Source organism: Bubalus bubalis, chromosome X, assembly GCF_019923935.1.
Source record: "Bubalus bubalis isolate 160015118507 breed Murrah chromosome X, NDDB_SH_1, whole genome shotgun sequence".
NCBI classification, from domain to species: domain Eukaryota; kingdom Metazoa; phylum Chordata; class Mammalia; order Artiodactyla; family Bovidae; genus Bubalus; species Bubalus bubalis.
This window is the reverse complement of record NC_059181.1, coordinates 93,393,447-93,406,680: the sequence shown is the minus strand read 5'-3', so window position 1 is coordinate 93,406,680 and position 13,234 is coordinate 93,393,447. Positions and strand designations below refer to the sequence as shown.

General features: G+C 41.1%; 1 protein-coding gene across 1 annotated transcript; it reads left to right on the top strand.

The window, feature by feature from the left end:
- The first annotated feature begins 315 nt into the window (after positions 1–315).
- On the top strand, positions 316–1,900 carry LOC102411883 (protein BEX2). Its single transcript, XM_025275788.2, has 3 exons — positions 316–471; positions 852–937; positions 1,279–1,900. Exon 3 carries the CDS (start codon positions 1,284–1,286, stop codon positions 1,668–1,670), a length of 387 nt encoding a protein of 128 aa, XP_025131573.1. The 5' UTR covers positions 316–471; positions 852–937; positions 1,279–1,283; the 3' UTR covers positions 1,671–1,900.
- The last annotated feature ends 11,334 nt before the right edge of the window (positions 1,901–13,234 follow it).

Sequence of the window (13,234 nt, the reverse complement as noted above, 5' to 3'; positions counted from 1 at the left end):
GACATACTGATTTTTAAAATGGAAATAAAGAGAAATTAGTAGGAAGTCAATATACAGCTAAGGAGAAAAAGAGGAAAAAAAAAGCAGAAAAGGCCAAAATTAATACCAAGGCCTTGGAGTGGTTGGGAGATGTAGACACTCCATTGTACCTAGAGAAGGTCAAACCCCAAAGATAGGGCAGCGAGGCCACCTATGGGTCTCAGATTGGGGAGGACTGAGCTGAGCCCAGGGCCTAGCACACAGCTGTGTGGACTGGGAGTTTTTTGCGTGCAGAGGTGGAGGGGCGGGTCCTATTGGGGGTTGGGGGAGGGGGGATCGGAAGGCGAGCTCGGCGATGAGGCGGGGCCCTCACGTGACTGCGAGCTGCAGAGCGATGCAGCCTTAAGTGCAGGCGTCACTCCTGTCTGGTTATCAGCTCCCCGCTGCCCTGAGCTCAGCGGGCTGGCATCGGGCCCGCGGCAAGTGGAGCAGGTAAGGGCCCCGGGGCCCGCGCGCTGACGCCAGGGAGGCAGTGGCCAACCAACCCTAGAGGCCCGCGCAGGGGTTCAGCGTGGAGAGTCCCGCCGAGTTGTTTCCACACCCCAGCTTTCCTGGGAACAGAAATAGGGGCCCCCTGGAGTGGGCATGCGGGAGGCGGGGAACAGGGTTCCAGGGAGGGCAGCAGAGCAACTGCGATGGGAAAGCATCTCTGAATTTCTGCAGGGCAGTGGTGAACCCGGGAGTGGGGCGGGGATGGGGCACCTGGCCGTGGGGCGGGGGACGATGGTCGCGGGGGGCGGCGGGGGCAGGGGAGGAGCGGTGGTTCGGCACCCAGAGCTTGATGACAGTACTCCCTCCCTCCATCCACTTAGGTCTGCTGGTCTACGTGTCAAGTGTTGCAGCAACTCACTTTGCAACAGGAATCGGAACGAGGAGGAGACAGCAAGGATAGGCTCAGGTCGGTGCAGGGGACAGTGTGCGTAAGGGAGTGCAGAATACCCCCTCTCAACTTCCCCATGCCCCGACCTCCATTTTGATGTTTGAAATGGCCTAGGGGATGGATCTGTAGGGAAAATGGTGGGTTTGGGAGGAGGGAGGGGAAAGAACTGAGAAGGAACGGGGAGGGCTCTGACTGGGGGCCCCCTAGAGGATGCACGAAGCCTTTCAGGTGTGAAAATTAAAAGAAAGAAAGAAAACCATGATATCTAGACCTCTGAAAATGTCTAGTAAGGCCTCTGTCCTCGGTGCTGATCTATCCATCAAAAATGCAGTCGCTTTTTCTTGTCTTTTGTCTTCTAGGAGCAATGATGCCCAAAGAGGAACAAGTGCTGAAAAACCTCACCATGGAGAATGCCAACGAAGAAAATGAAAAAAAGGATGAAAAAGAGCAAGATGCTAATAAAGGAGAGCCTTTGGCCCTCTCTTTGGGAGCTGGTGAATATTGTGTACCTAGAGGAAATCGCAGACGGTTCCGTGTTAGGCAGCCCATTCTACATTATAGATGGGACATGACTCAGAGGCTTGGAAAGCCACAGGCGAGGATGAGAGAAGAGAATATAGAAAGGATTGGGGAAGAGATGAGACAACTCATGCAAAAGCTGAGGGAAAAGCAGTTGAGTCACAGTTTGCAGGCAGTTAGCACTGACCCCCCTCACCATGAACATAATGATGAGTTTTGCCTTATGCCTTAAATCCTGATGTTAATAGGGAGACACACTTACTTCCTAAACTTACATGTTCATGATGTACCTTTGTCATAAACCTTTTGATGCCACTCATTTCTGGTGGGTCTCAGATTACCAGCTTCTAGATGAATGTTTTGACCCAGTCTGTAAGATTTTGTTAACAGAATAATTTTACCTGTTTCATGGCAAGATGCTTATTATATATTGTGAAGTAAATAAAGAGTTTAAAAAAGCAATTTCTGTATGTATTCTTTTTTATTTCAAATTTAATACTTATCTAATACATAAAGAGAAAAATGCTGAAATTAATGTACTGAAAGATTAATACAGGGACTCATTTCTGTGACATGGGTTGATGTCTTTTATAATTTCTGTAGTTTGAGAAGATGTGGAATTATTTTTAATGACTTTATGAGAGCCATAGAGTCACTTAATAAAGACTTGGTTATGAAATTTGAATCTTTAAGCCTGATGAATAAACCCAGGAATTCTTTACAAATTGGGAGCTATATTTGCTTCACATGACTGTAAAACAAGGTCTGGTGTGTCTGAGCTGTGCTTTTACCTATTTTTTCCCCATCTCCACATATTAAGCAAGAACCCCAGATTTTCCCCTGAGATTTTCCCCCTACCCTCAGATTTTCCCTTCAAATATTTAGCAAGAGTCCCCAAAGATTGATATCCCCAGTCCAGCATCCTTCCTCCCCTTCAGGGCTGCACTTTCTGCTAGTCAGTTTGTGATTCTGCCTGACATAAGGTAGGCACTTGGCAAAATACAATTAATAATGATTGCATCAAGAGCTCTGAGTTTTTGTCTCATTCAGTCCCTGAATAAAATAATCTTGGATATGTAGCTTCAATTCTCTAGAAGAGATTATTTGCAATTCCTAAAGGAACACTGGATTCATTTAATAATGTCCTAGTGTTTCTAAAACTATGATCATCAGCCACCCGTGTGAGAATCACCTGAGGAGTTTCTTAAAAATGTACCCATCTAAATCTACTGAATGGAGCTCTGGAACTTCTGTTTTTAGCAAACTTACCTGGTGATTCAGGTGCATATTAATGTCTAAAAGGCTACTAGTGTGTATATACTTATTATGATCTCAGTTCTTCAGTAGGAACCATAATAATTAGAAGAACATAAAGATGAATATCTGAATTTGGTGGAAAGAAGCATTAAAATGCAAAGCAGGAGAAAATTTAAAAGATCTTTAGGTTTACTATATAAAAATTAAAATTGAAAGTATATACACTAAAAAGTTAACAGTGGTTCTCTTTTGTGGGATATTGGGTGATTTTTTTTTTCCTTGTACTCAACTACATTTGTCTTAAGGCATATGGATTACTTGTGCAGAAAAGAAATACATCCAGATCCAAAGAACTCTAGAGTGAGCTTATAAATGCAATAGAAGTACATAAAAAATTCTCATTGACAGAAAGATATGTAGATTTCAAGTTACCCAGAGATACAGTATTCATGCACACATGCATGTTAAGTCATTTCAGTCATGTCTGACTCTTTGCGACCCTATGGACTGTAGTCCACCAGGCTCCTCTGTCCATGGGATTCTCCAGCTAAGAATACTGGTGCAGGTTGCCATGCCCTCTTCCTAGGAATCTTCCCGACCCAGGGATTGAACCCAGGTCTCCTGAATTACAGGCAGATTCTTTACTGTCTGAGCCACCAGGGAAGCTTCCATGGTTTAATTGTCTCTCCTATTGAATGTAGGCAAAACCACTAAGTCTTATTTCTAATCAATAGAATACAGCAAAAGTGATGTGATGTCACTTCTGTAATTGTGTTACAGAAGATTATGACTTCTATCTTACTAGGAGACTCTCTCCCTGTCCTCTACTCCCTTAGTGGCTTTGAGGAAACAAGCTGCTATATTGGAGAGACCCATATGGCAAAGAACGGAGAGTATCTTACAGCCAACAGACAGTAAGGAACTAAGACTCTCAGTCCTAGTCCTCCAAGAATACTGGAGTGGGTTGTCATGCTCTGCTCCAGGGGGACTTTCCAACTTTCAGATCAAACCCAGGTTTCCTGCATTGCAGGCATATTCTTTACTGCTGAGCCACTGGGGAAGTCCGCTAAAGAATAATAATGCTTTTCACTAAAGGGTAATAATGCTTTTAAAACATAACCACAGTATCATAATCACAAGTAAATATGGAAAACAATTATTTAATAATCGGTCATGGTTCAAATTTCCAATGGTTTCATAATTTTTAACCACAAACTATATAAACTAACAAAAAATAAATTGGGTTCCTGAGCAGCACTATTGACCTTGTCAGGTTGCAAATGACAGGAACAACCTAATATAAAGTTTTCTATTGGGGATCTGACAAAAGTGTATGCTTAAGAAAGAGTCTCATAACTTCTGAAGCCAACATAGACCTGAGGCTATAGATATTGAAAATCAGCAAACGTAAAGAAAGAAATTAGTTCTATACAATGAAAATGGGGGAAGGCAATGGCACCCCACTCCAGTACTCTTGTCTGGAAAATCTTATGGATGGAGGAGCCTGGTAGTCTGCAGTCCATGGGGTCGCTAAGTCGGACATGACTGAGCGACTTCACTTTCACCTTTTGCTTTCATGCATTGGAGAAGGAAATGGCAGCCCACTCCAGTGTTCTTGCCTGGAGAGTCCCAGGGACAGGGCGGGGGCGGGTGGCGGGGAACCTGGTGGGCTGCTGTCTATGGGGTCACAGAGTCAGACATGACTGAAGTGACTTAGCAATACAATGAAAATATAGGGTAGCATCAGGGTTGGAGAAGGGAATCACATAGACAACTTCATAACCAAAACAGTCATCTGAGATTTTGACACTTGTATTTTGCAGAAATCTTGGAAAACAGTTATACTTAGTCAAATTTGTCAAAATAATCTGTTTAGGAAAAAAAGCATTGGCTAGGAAAGCAGAGGTCAAACTGACAATATTGGAAAGGTGCAGGCATAAATCATCAGCTTACTAATCACTCTTGTGGTTGGGTAAGTATCTGCAAAAAAATTTCTATTATGGAATTACAATTGGAGGAAAGGTAGGACTAAGGAACAGGATGAAAAAACAAGTATATGAAACCATTTTATCATCTACTTTAATTGAATAAGGCACAGAGTATGTTATTAAGAAGTCATTTGTTTTTTTCGAGAAACAAAATTTGGAGGACTAACATAACTACATTAGGCTTCCCGGGGGCTCATTGGTAAAGAATCTGCCTGCCAATTCAGGAGACGTGGGCTCAATCCCTGGGTTGGGAAGATCCTCTGGAGACAGAAATGGCAACCCATTCCAGGAGTCTTGCCTGGGAAATCCCATGAATAGAGGAGCCTGGCGGGCCACAGTCCATTGGGTCACAAAGAGTCAGACATGACTTAGCGACTAAGCAACAATAACAAATACAAGTACATGGAGAATGGGAATTTCCAATGATTAGGACTCAGCACTTTCATTGCCAGGGCCCAAGTTCAATCCCTGGTAAGGGACATAAGATCCCACGATCTGTGTAGTGCATCAAAAGGAAAAAAGAAAAAAAATAAGTACACGGAGAATATAATTTGTGAGTCAACTGGACCTCAAATCTTGAAAATGTGGATACCCTCTGGGAGTTCTAAATTGGTCAACTTGACAGGCAATGAATATGGCTTTCCATCTCTGTGAATAACACAAGAAATTATCTGTGAATCTGGTAATAAAAATGTTGAGAAGATCTAGTACTCCAATTAGCATCATTTGGGAGTTGTCCAATGCAGGCAGGACCATGGAAATGCTTCAGGAAGGAAAATAATAATAATATGCCCATAAGAAGCAGAGTCTGGGAGATTCTTTAAGACACTTGAGGTTAAAACAGGCAGAGGTCCAAGAACACTTTAAAAAACTTTAAGGAAGGAAACTATGAAATAGATGGCATAAATGTGGCATAAGAGAGAAGGAAACATGCAAAAACAGGACAAAAAGTAATGCAAAATGAGCTGAAGTGAGTTCTGACCATAATATCTAGCTGTCACAGTGGGGAAATGCATTCAGAAAAGATATCAATTAACACACCTTCACAATACTAAAAATAAATCTCTTTAAGAAGAATAAAAAGTAATTTCAGTTCATTCATAATTGGAAAATAAAGTTGTCTTCTGAATGTCAAAGAAGTAAAATTCACCACACACACTATGAATCAATGTAATAATCATACACACCACACACACTATATAATAATATAATAATCATACACACAATGTACACTATATAGTAATAATAATAATGTAATAATCATATGCATCACACACACTATGAATCAATGTAGTAATAATCTAAGCAGATAATGTAAAAGTTTGGGTTCCAGAAAATAATGGTATGTACAAAACCAAAGGGAGAAGTAGATGGGCAGATGAGCTACCTAATACCTACAGTGATCCCCAGACAGAAAAAATCAAACATGTAAACAGTGCTAAAGCCAGTGGTGTGCTGATAAACTAAATGTTATTAAACAACTAGGTTTCCAGTAAACTATTCATAGTAGGTGGTTCAGTGGTAAAGAACGTACCTGACAATGCAAGAGACACAGAAGATATGAGCTCGATCCCTGGGTCAGGAAGATTCCCTAGAGAAGGAAATGGCAAACTACTCCAGTATTCTTGCCTGGGAAATCTCATGAACAGAAGAGCCTGGCAGGCTTTAGTGCATGGGATTCAAAGAGTCAGACACGACTGAGCACAGATGCACACACATTTATGTTAGCCTGTTTCCACTGTGTAAATACTCCTACTAAGCTAATTTTCAGCTACCAACATGATGACACTTAATGTAGAGTTGAGAAGATATATGCACAACTAGCTGTCCTGAGCCATTAAGAGCCAGCTTCAGCACACCACTGGCTAAGAGTCTCCCTTACCAAGGTGGTTAAAACAGGGACAGTACTATGCAAGGAAAATTAAAGATCAAAATGGGAAAAGGAAATGTCTTTTGAAAAAGAGATGTAGGATGAGCATAAAGGAGAGAAAGATAAAACGAGGCAGCACATACGAGAAAAAGGACTGGAGGAGTATGTGTGCATGTCTATGTGAGTGTGCGTGCGCGTGTATGTGTGAGACAGAGACTGGGTGTGTGTATGAGTGTGTGTGTGTGAGAGAGAGAGAGAGAGGGAAAGAGAAAGAGAGTGATTGGTAAATTACCTAGACATGGATACCCCCAGGTGATTTAAGGTGTGTTTGTAAAAGCACAGACTGGAGTCCGGCAGACCTTAGTTCAAGTACTGGCCTCATCACTCACAAGTTTTGTGACCTTATACTAAGTTGGTCAATTTCCTAGCTTCATTTTTCTTATTGGTAAAATGTGGCAAGTGTTTAACAAGATGCCTGTCATATGCTATTCTCCCAGTAAATGTTAGCTGTTAATGTTAACACACATGTAAAATTAAAAGAAAAAGGTTTAGTCACTAAAACTGACTAGCTTAATGTTTCAAACTTAACAGAATTAGTGGATTTTTGAAAGTATGTATTGATCCCACTAGTCAAAAGTTGGCATAAAAAGGATTGCATGCATGCCTGCTAAGCCCTATGGACTATAGCCTGCCAGGCTCCTCTGTCCATGGGATTCTCCATGGAAGAATATTGGCGTGGGTTGCTGTGCTCTCCTCCAGAGGATCTTCCCAACCCAGGGACTGAATTCCTGCATTGCAGGCAGATTCTTTACTGCTGAATCATCTGAGAAGCCCCAAAAAGGATTACATTTGGTGAAAGTGATTTGTTGCACAAAGTACTGTTCAATTTTTTAATCATCATTGATATTTAATAATTGAGAAATTACACAGGAAATCCAGAGTTTCAGTTCAGTTCAGTCATTCAGTCGTGTCCGACTCTTTGTGACCCCATGGACTGCAGCACGCCAGGCTTCCCTGTCCATCACCAACTTCTGGAGCTTCCTCAAACTCGTGTCCATCAAGTTGGTGAAGCCATCCAACCATTTCATCTTCTGTCATCCCTTTCTCTTCCTGCTTTCAATCTTTCCCAGCATCAGGGTCTTTTCTAATGAGTCAGTTCTTCACATCAGGTGGCCAAAGTATTGGAGCTTCAGCTTCAGCATCAGTCCTTCCAATGAATATTCAGGACTGATTTCCTTTAGGATTGACTGGTTTGATCTTCTTGTTGTACAAGGGACTCTTAAGTCTTCCACAACACCACAGTTCTAAAGCATCAATTCTTAAGCCCTCAACTAGCAGCAGCAGCAGCAGCAGCAGTAACTTTCTTTTGGCTTCCTGTATAGCTCAGTTGGTAAAGCATTAGCTTGCAATGCAGGAGAGACCTAGCTTCAATTCCTGGGTCAGGAAGTTCCCCTGGAGAAGGAAATGGCAACCCTTTCCAGTATTTGCCTGGAGAATCCCATGGACAGAGGAGCCTGGCAGGCTACAGTTCATGGGATCACAAGAGTTGGACTCCACTTAGCACTATCGTCAGCTTTCTTTATGGTCCAACTCTCACAACCATACATGACTATTGGAAAAACGATAGCTTTGACTAGACAAACCTTTGTCAGAAAAGTAATGTCTCTGCTTTTTAATATGCTGTCTAAGTTGGTCATAGCTTTTCTTCCAAGGAGCAAGCGTCTTTTCATTTCATGGCTGCAGTCAACATGTGCAGTGATTTTGGAGCCCAAGAAAATAAAGTCTACCAATGTTTCCATTGTTTCCCCACCAATTTGCCATGAAGTGATGCAACCAGATGCCATGATCTTCGTTTTTTGAATGTTGAATTTTAAGCCAACTTTTTCACTCTCCTCTTTCACTTTCATCGAAAGAGATTCTTCAGTTCCTCTTTACTGTCTGCCATAAGGGTGGTGTCATCTGCATATCTGAGGTTATTGATACTTCTCCCTGCAATCTTAATTCCAGCTTGTGCTTCACCCAGTCTGGAATTTCTCATGATGCACTCTGCATATAAGTTAAATAAGCAAGGTGACAATATACAGGCTTGAGGCACTCCTTTCCCAATTTGGAACCAGTTCATTGTTCCATGTCCATTTCTAACTGTTATTTCTTGACCTGCATACAGATTTCTCAGGAGACAGGTAAGGCGGTCTGGTAAATCCAAAGTTTAGGTTTCCATAAAAAAATCAGTAGGTCTGTCAACCCTCAGCCTGCATTCTCTTGCACCAATTTACTAGAGGGAACTTAGTAGTGGCTTCAGTTCTTTAGAAAGACACGTTCCAGTTTGACTTTTGGTACCCACCTTTTCTTATTCAAATTACATAGTTATTTCTCTGGCCCTTAGAGGCATTTCAGTCTGTAGCCCCTAATCCATATTGACTGCATTTCAAAATAATTTAGAGTAATGGTTCAGTAAATGAGTGGAATTCAGCCTAATTTGGGACTCAAGACATTTTTATGTTGCAAATCTCAAGTGTACAATATGATAACCATGAGCCACATGTGGCTATTGAGAACTTGAAATATGACTAATGCAATTTGAGATGGGTAAAAGTGTAAAGCACACGCAGGATTTCAAACACATAGTATAGAAAAAGAATTTACTTTATTAAAAATGTATATAAATGATTATTAAAAGACTAGACTAGAATGAATCAAACTGTTAAAAAAAGAATATAAAATATCTTGTTAATTTTAAATGGATCACGTGTTAAAATGATAGCATTTTGGATATAATGTGTTAAACAAAATATAATATAAAAATTAATTTAACCAGTTACTTGTTCCTTTTACAAGTGAGTTTACTTGAAAATTTAAAATTAGATATGTGGCTTACATTATCTTTCTATTGAACTACACCATTCCAAATCATTTTTAAGAAATATCACATTTTTTAATTAAAATATAATCTAACTTTTTAGTATTGCATTAAATAAGGCATCAATAGATTCAGGTTCTATTATTGTGAATTATTACCTTAATGGTCCACCATTTGCTTAATACACATTGTAAATTTCCCAAAGATAAGTCACTCTCCTGATACAGAGAAGCCATATATGCAGATTTTCCTGCTCCTCTCTTCAATCTCTGTGTCTCTGTTTCCCCTTCTTATTCCTTCTTTCTCTTCCCTTCCTCTTCCTCCTCTTTCTTTCTGTTCTCTCTTCTTTTCAGACAAGACGCCTCATTTGCCTTTGCAACTTTGAAGTCTCTGTGGTCTGATGTTAAAATCCATATGCTACATAACTGGGCCTTAATGTAGTTCATACAAAAGGTACTGCCTTTTCAGGCTTCCCTGGTGTCTCAATGGTAAAGAATCCACCTGCCAATGTAGGAGACATAGGTTCAGTCCCTGGTCCAGGAGCAATTTGAGCCTGTGCCCTAGAGCCTGGTTCCACAACAAGAGAAGCCACTGCGTGAGAAGTCCACACGCTGCAACTAGAGTGGCCCCTGCTCACTGCAACTAGAGAAAAGCCCGCACAACAATGAAGACCTAGCACAGCCAAAAATAACTCAATAAAATTATTATTTTTAAAAGGTGCTGCCTTTTCAAGTATGCATTTTGGATTTACATGGGTCTGTCCTGGTTTTTACTATGGATCATTCTGAGGTAGAAATTACTAGGCAGTCAGTGTAGAACTCTGAGATCTAGTCTTGTTTTTAGTAAACATCCCACTTCATTGTCCTGAATTCCTAGAATGTGTCTTTAGTCTCATAAATTATCAGCACTCAGACCCAGGGAATGGCAGTAATTAAATTCTGTTCCATATACTTGAGGGAAAAAAAAACACTGGTGATCATTAATCCTAAACCCATACCTCTGGTCAATGATAAAATGGCCATGGGGCATGAAAAAGGGTAGTGACTTAATCCAAGGATCAAGAGAAGCCATAAAGATGTTAAGTATCTTGACCACCAAACTGATTGGTTAGAAATAATGTGATTTAAGGAAGGATATGAAAACTACTGTAAGTCCCACCTTGGGGGGGACACTTTACCCATTCTTAGTGTCTATTCTGAGAGCTATGTACGTTCCTTCTTTTTATAGATCCTATTTACTTGATACAATGAGTATTTGTGTGTTCATGGATTCCATTTTTGGCTACACGGATAAGAACTTGGGTTTCTGTCTCAATTTGACAATTTGAATTTTTCAAAAGGAATTTCAAAGGCTTATTAAAGGAAAGTGTGATCCAAGTGCATTTCTTCAGCAAAATGTAACTAGCAACATAGGGCAGGTGGTTTCTTTACAACTAGTGCCACCTGGGAAGCCCTTATCAAAAGACATATATTTTTAAAAGCCTTAGCTATTAATTTTGCCTATATTCATAGTTTCACAGGAAAAATTGAGACCTAGATTTAAAAAAAAATTGTAAAAAAATCTCATGCCAAATGATACACATTCGTTTTGGAAAACACAAAGAATCATAAAAAGGAAATTCCAAAAATCATCTTAATCTTTATGAAAGAAAGTGAAAGTGCTAGCCAGTCAGACATGCCCAACTTTTTGCAACACCATGGACTAGCCCTCCAGGTTCTTCTGTCCATGGACGTCTACAGGCAACAACACTGGACTGGGTTTCTATGCCCTTCTCCAGGGGATCTTCCCAATCCAGGGATCAAACCCAGGTCTCCCGCATTGCAAGCAGATTCTTTTACCATTTGAGCTACCCAGTTCAGTTCAGTCACTCAGTTGTTTCTGACTCTTTGCAACGCCATGGACCGCAGCATGCCAGCTTTCCCTGTCCATCACCAACTCCCAGAGCTTGCTCAAACTCATGTCCATTGAGTCGGTGATGCCATCCAACCATCTCATCCTCTGTCATCCCCTTCTACTCACGCCTTCAATCTTTCTGAGCATCAGGGTCTTTTCTAATGAGCCAGTTCTTCACATCAGGTGGCCAAAGTATTAGAGCTTCAGCTTCAGCATCAGTCCTACCAATGAATATTCAGGACTGACTTCCTTCAGGATTGACTGGTTTGATCTCCTTGCAGTCAAAGGGACTCTCAAGTCTCTTCTCCAGCACCACAGTTCAAAAGCATCAGTTCTTCGATGCTCAGCTTGCTTTATAGTCCAATTCTCGCATCCATACATGACTACTGGAAAAACCAAAGCTTTGACTAGATGGACCTTTGTTGGCAAAGCAATCTCTCTGCTTCTTAATATGCTGTCTAAGTTGGTCATAGCTTTTCTTCCAAGGAGCAAGTGTCTTTTCATTTCATGGCTGCAGCCACCATGTGCAGTGATTTTGGAGCCCAAGAAAATAAAGTCTGTCACTCTTTCTATTGTTTCCCCATCTATTTGCCTTGAAGTGATGGGACCAGATGCCATGATCTTCATTTTTTGAATGTTGATTTTTAAGCCGACTTTTTTACTCTCCTCTTCCACTTTCATCAAGAGACTCTTGAGTCCCTCTTCACTGTCTGCCGTAAGGCTGCTGTCATCTGCATATCTGACGTTACTGATATTTCTCCCAGAAACCTTGATTCCAGCTTGCGCTTCATCCAGCCCAGCATCTCACATGATGTACTCTGCATGTAAGTTAAATAAACAGGATGACCATATATAGCCTTGAGGTACTCCGTTCCCAATTTGGAAACAGCCCATTGTTTCATGTCGGGTTCTAACTGTCACTTCTTGACCTGCATGCAGGTTTCTCGGGAGGCAGGTAAGGTGGTCTGGTATTCCCATCTCCTTAAGAATTTTCCACAGTTTGTTGTCATCCGCACAGTCAAAGGCTTTGGCATAGTCAATAAAGCAGAAGTAGATGTTTTTCTGGAACTCTCTTGCTTTTTCGATGATTCGATAGATGTTGGCAATTTGATCTCTGGTTCCTCTGCCTTTTCTAAATACAGCTTGTACAGCTGGAAGCTCTCAGTTCACGTACTGTTGAAGCCTAGCTTAGAGAATCTTGAGCATTACTCTGCTAGCCTGTGAAATGAGTGCAATTGTACAGTAGTTTGCTCATTCTTTGGCGTTGCCTTTTTTGGAATTGGAATGAAAATTGACCTTTTCCAGTCCTGTGTCCACCGTTGAGTTTTCCAAATTTTCTGGCATATTGAGTGCAGCACTTTAACAGCATCATTGTTTAGGATTTGAAATAGCTCAGCTGGAATTCCATCACCTCCACCTGCATCACCATGAACAAAGCTAGTGGAAATGATGGAATTCCACTTGAGCTTCCTAGGAAGTCCCTTAATCCTGCTACACATGTTAAATATTTCAGTTTATTTTCTTTTAGCCTTTTTTCTACACAAAATATCCACAGATGAAATCTTGTTCTATAAAAATTTGATAATACTGTATAGGCTATTTTGTATGCTCCTCTTCCACTTAACATTTTCAAAGGCTGCTGCTGTGGCCTGGATTTTGCCGGGATCCGTGACATCCCCTCCGGGGGAGACGAGGCTTGACTACTTGGAGCTTTTTGTGTAGCAAAGTTTTATCAAAGTATAATAGAGATAGGGAAAGTGTCTGACACAGACATCAGAAGGGGACAGTAGGAGTGCCCGCTTGCTAGCTTTTAGCAAGGCATTTTAGGTCTGTTAGCAAGCTGCTAATCAAATAAGAGAGACATGTCAAGGTTGAGGGAGTTTCACCAGGCCTCTTTCCCACGATATGCATTTTTGAGACAGGATAGC

What these genes read in the sequence shown, in the direction of transcription:
- LOC102411883 (XM_025275788.2), top strand. Translation starts at nt 1,284, where the DNA reads ATGATGCCCAAAGAGGAACAAGTGCTGAAAAACCTCACCATGGAGAAT.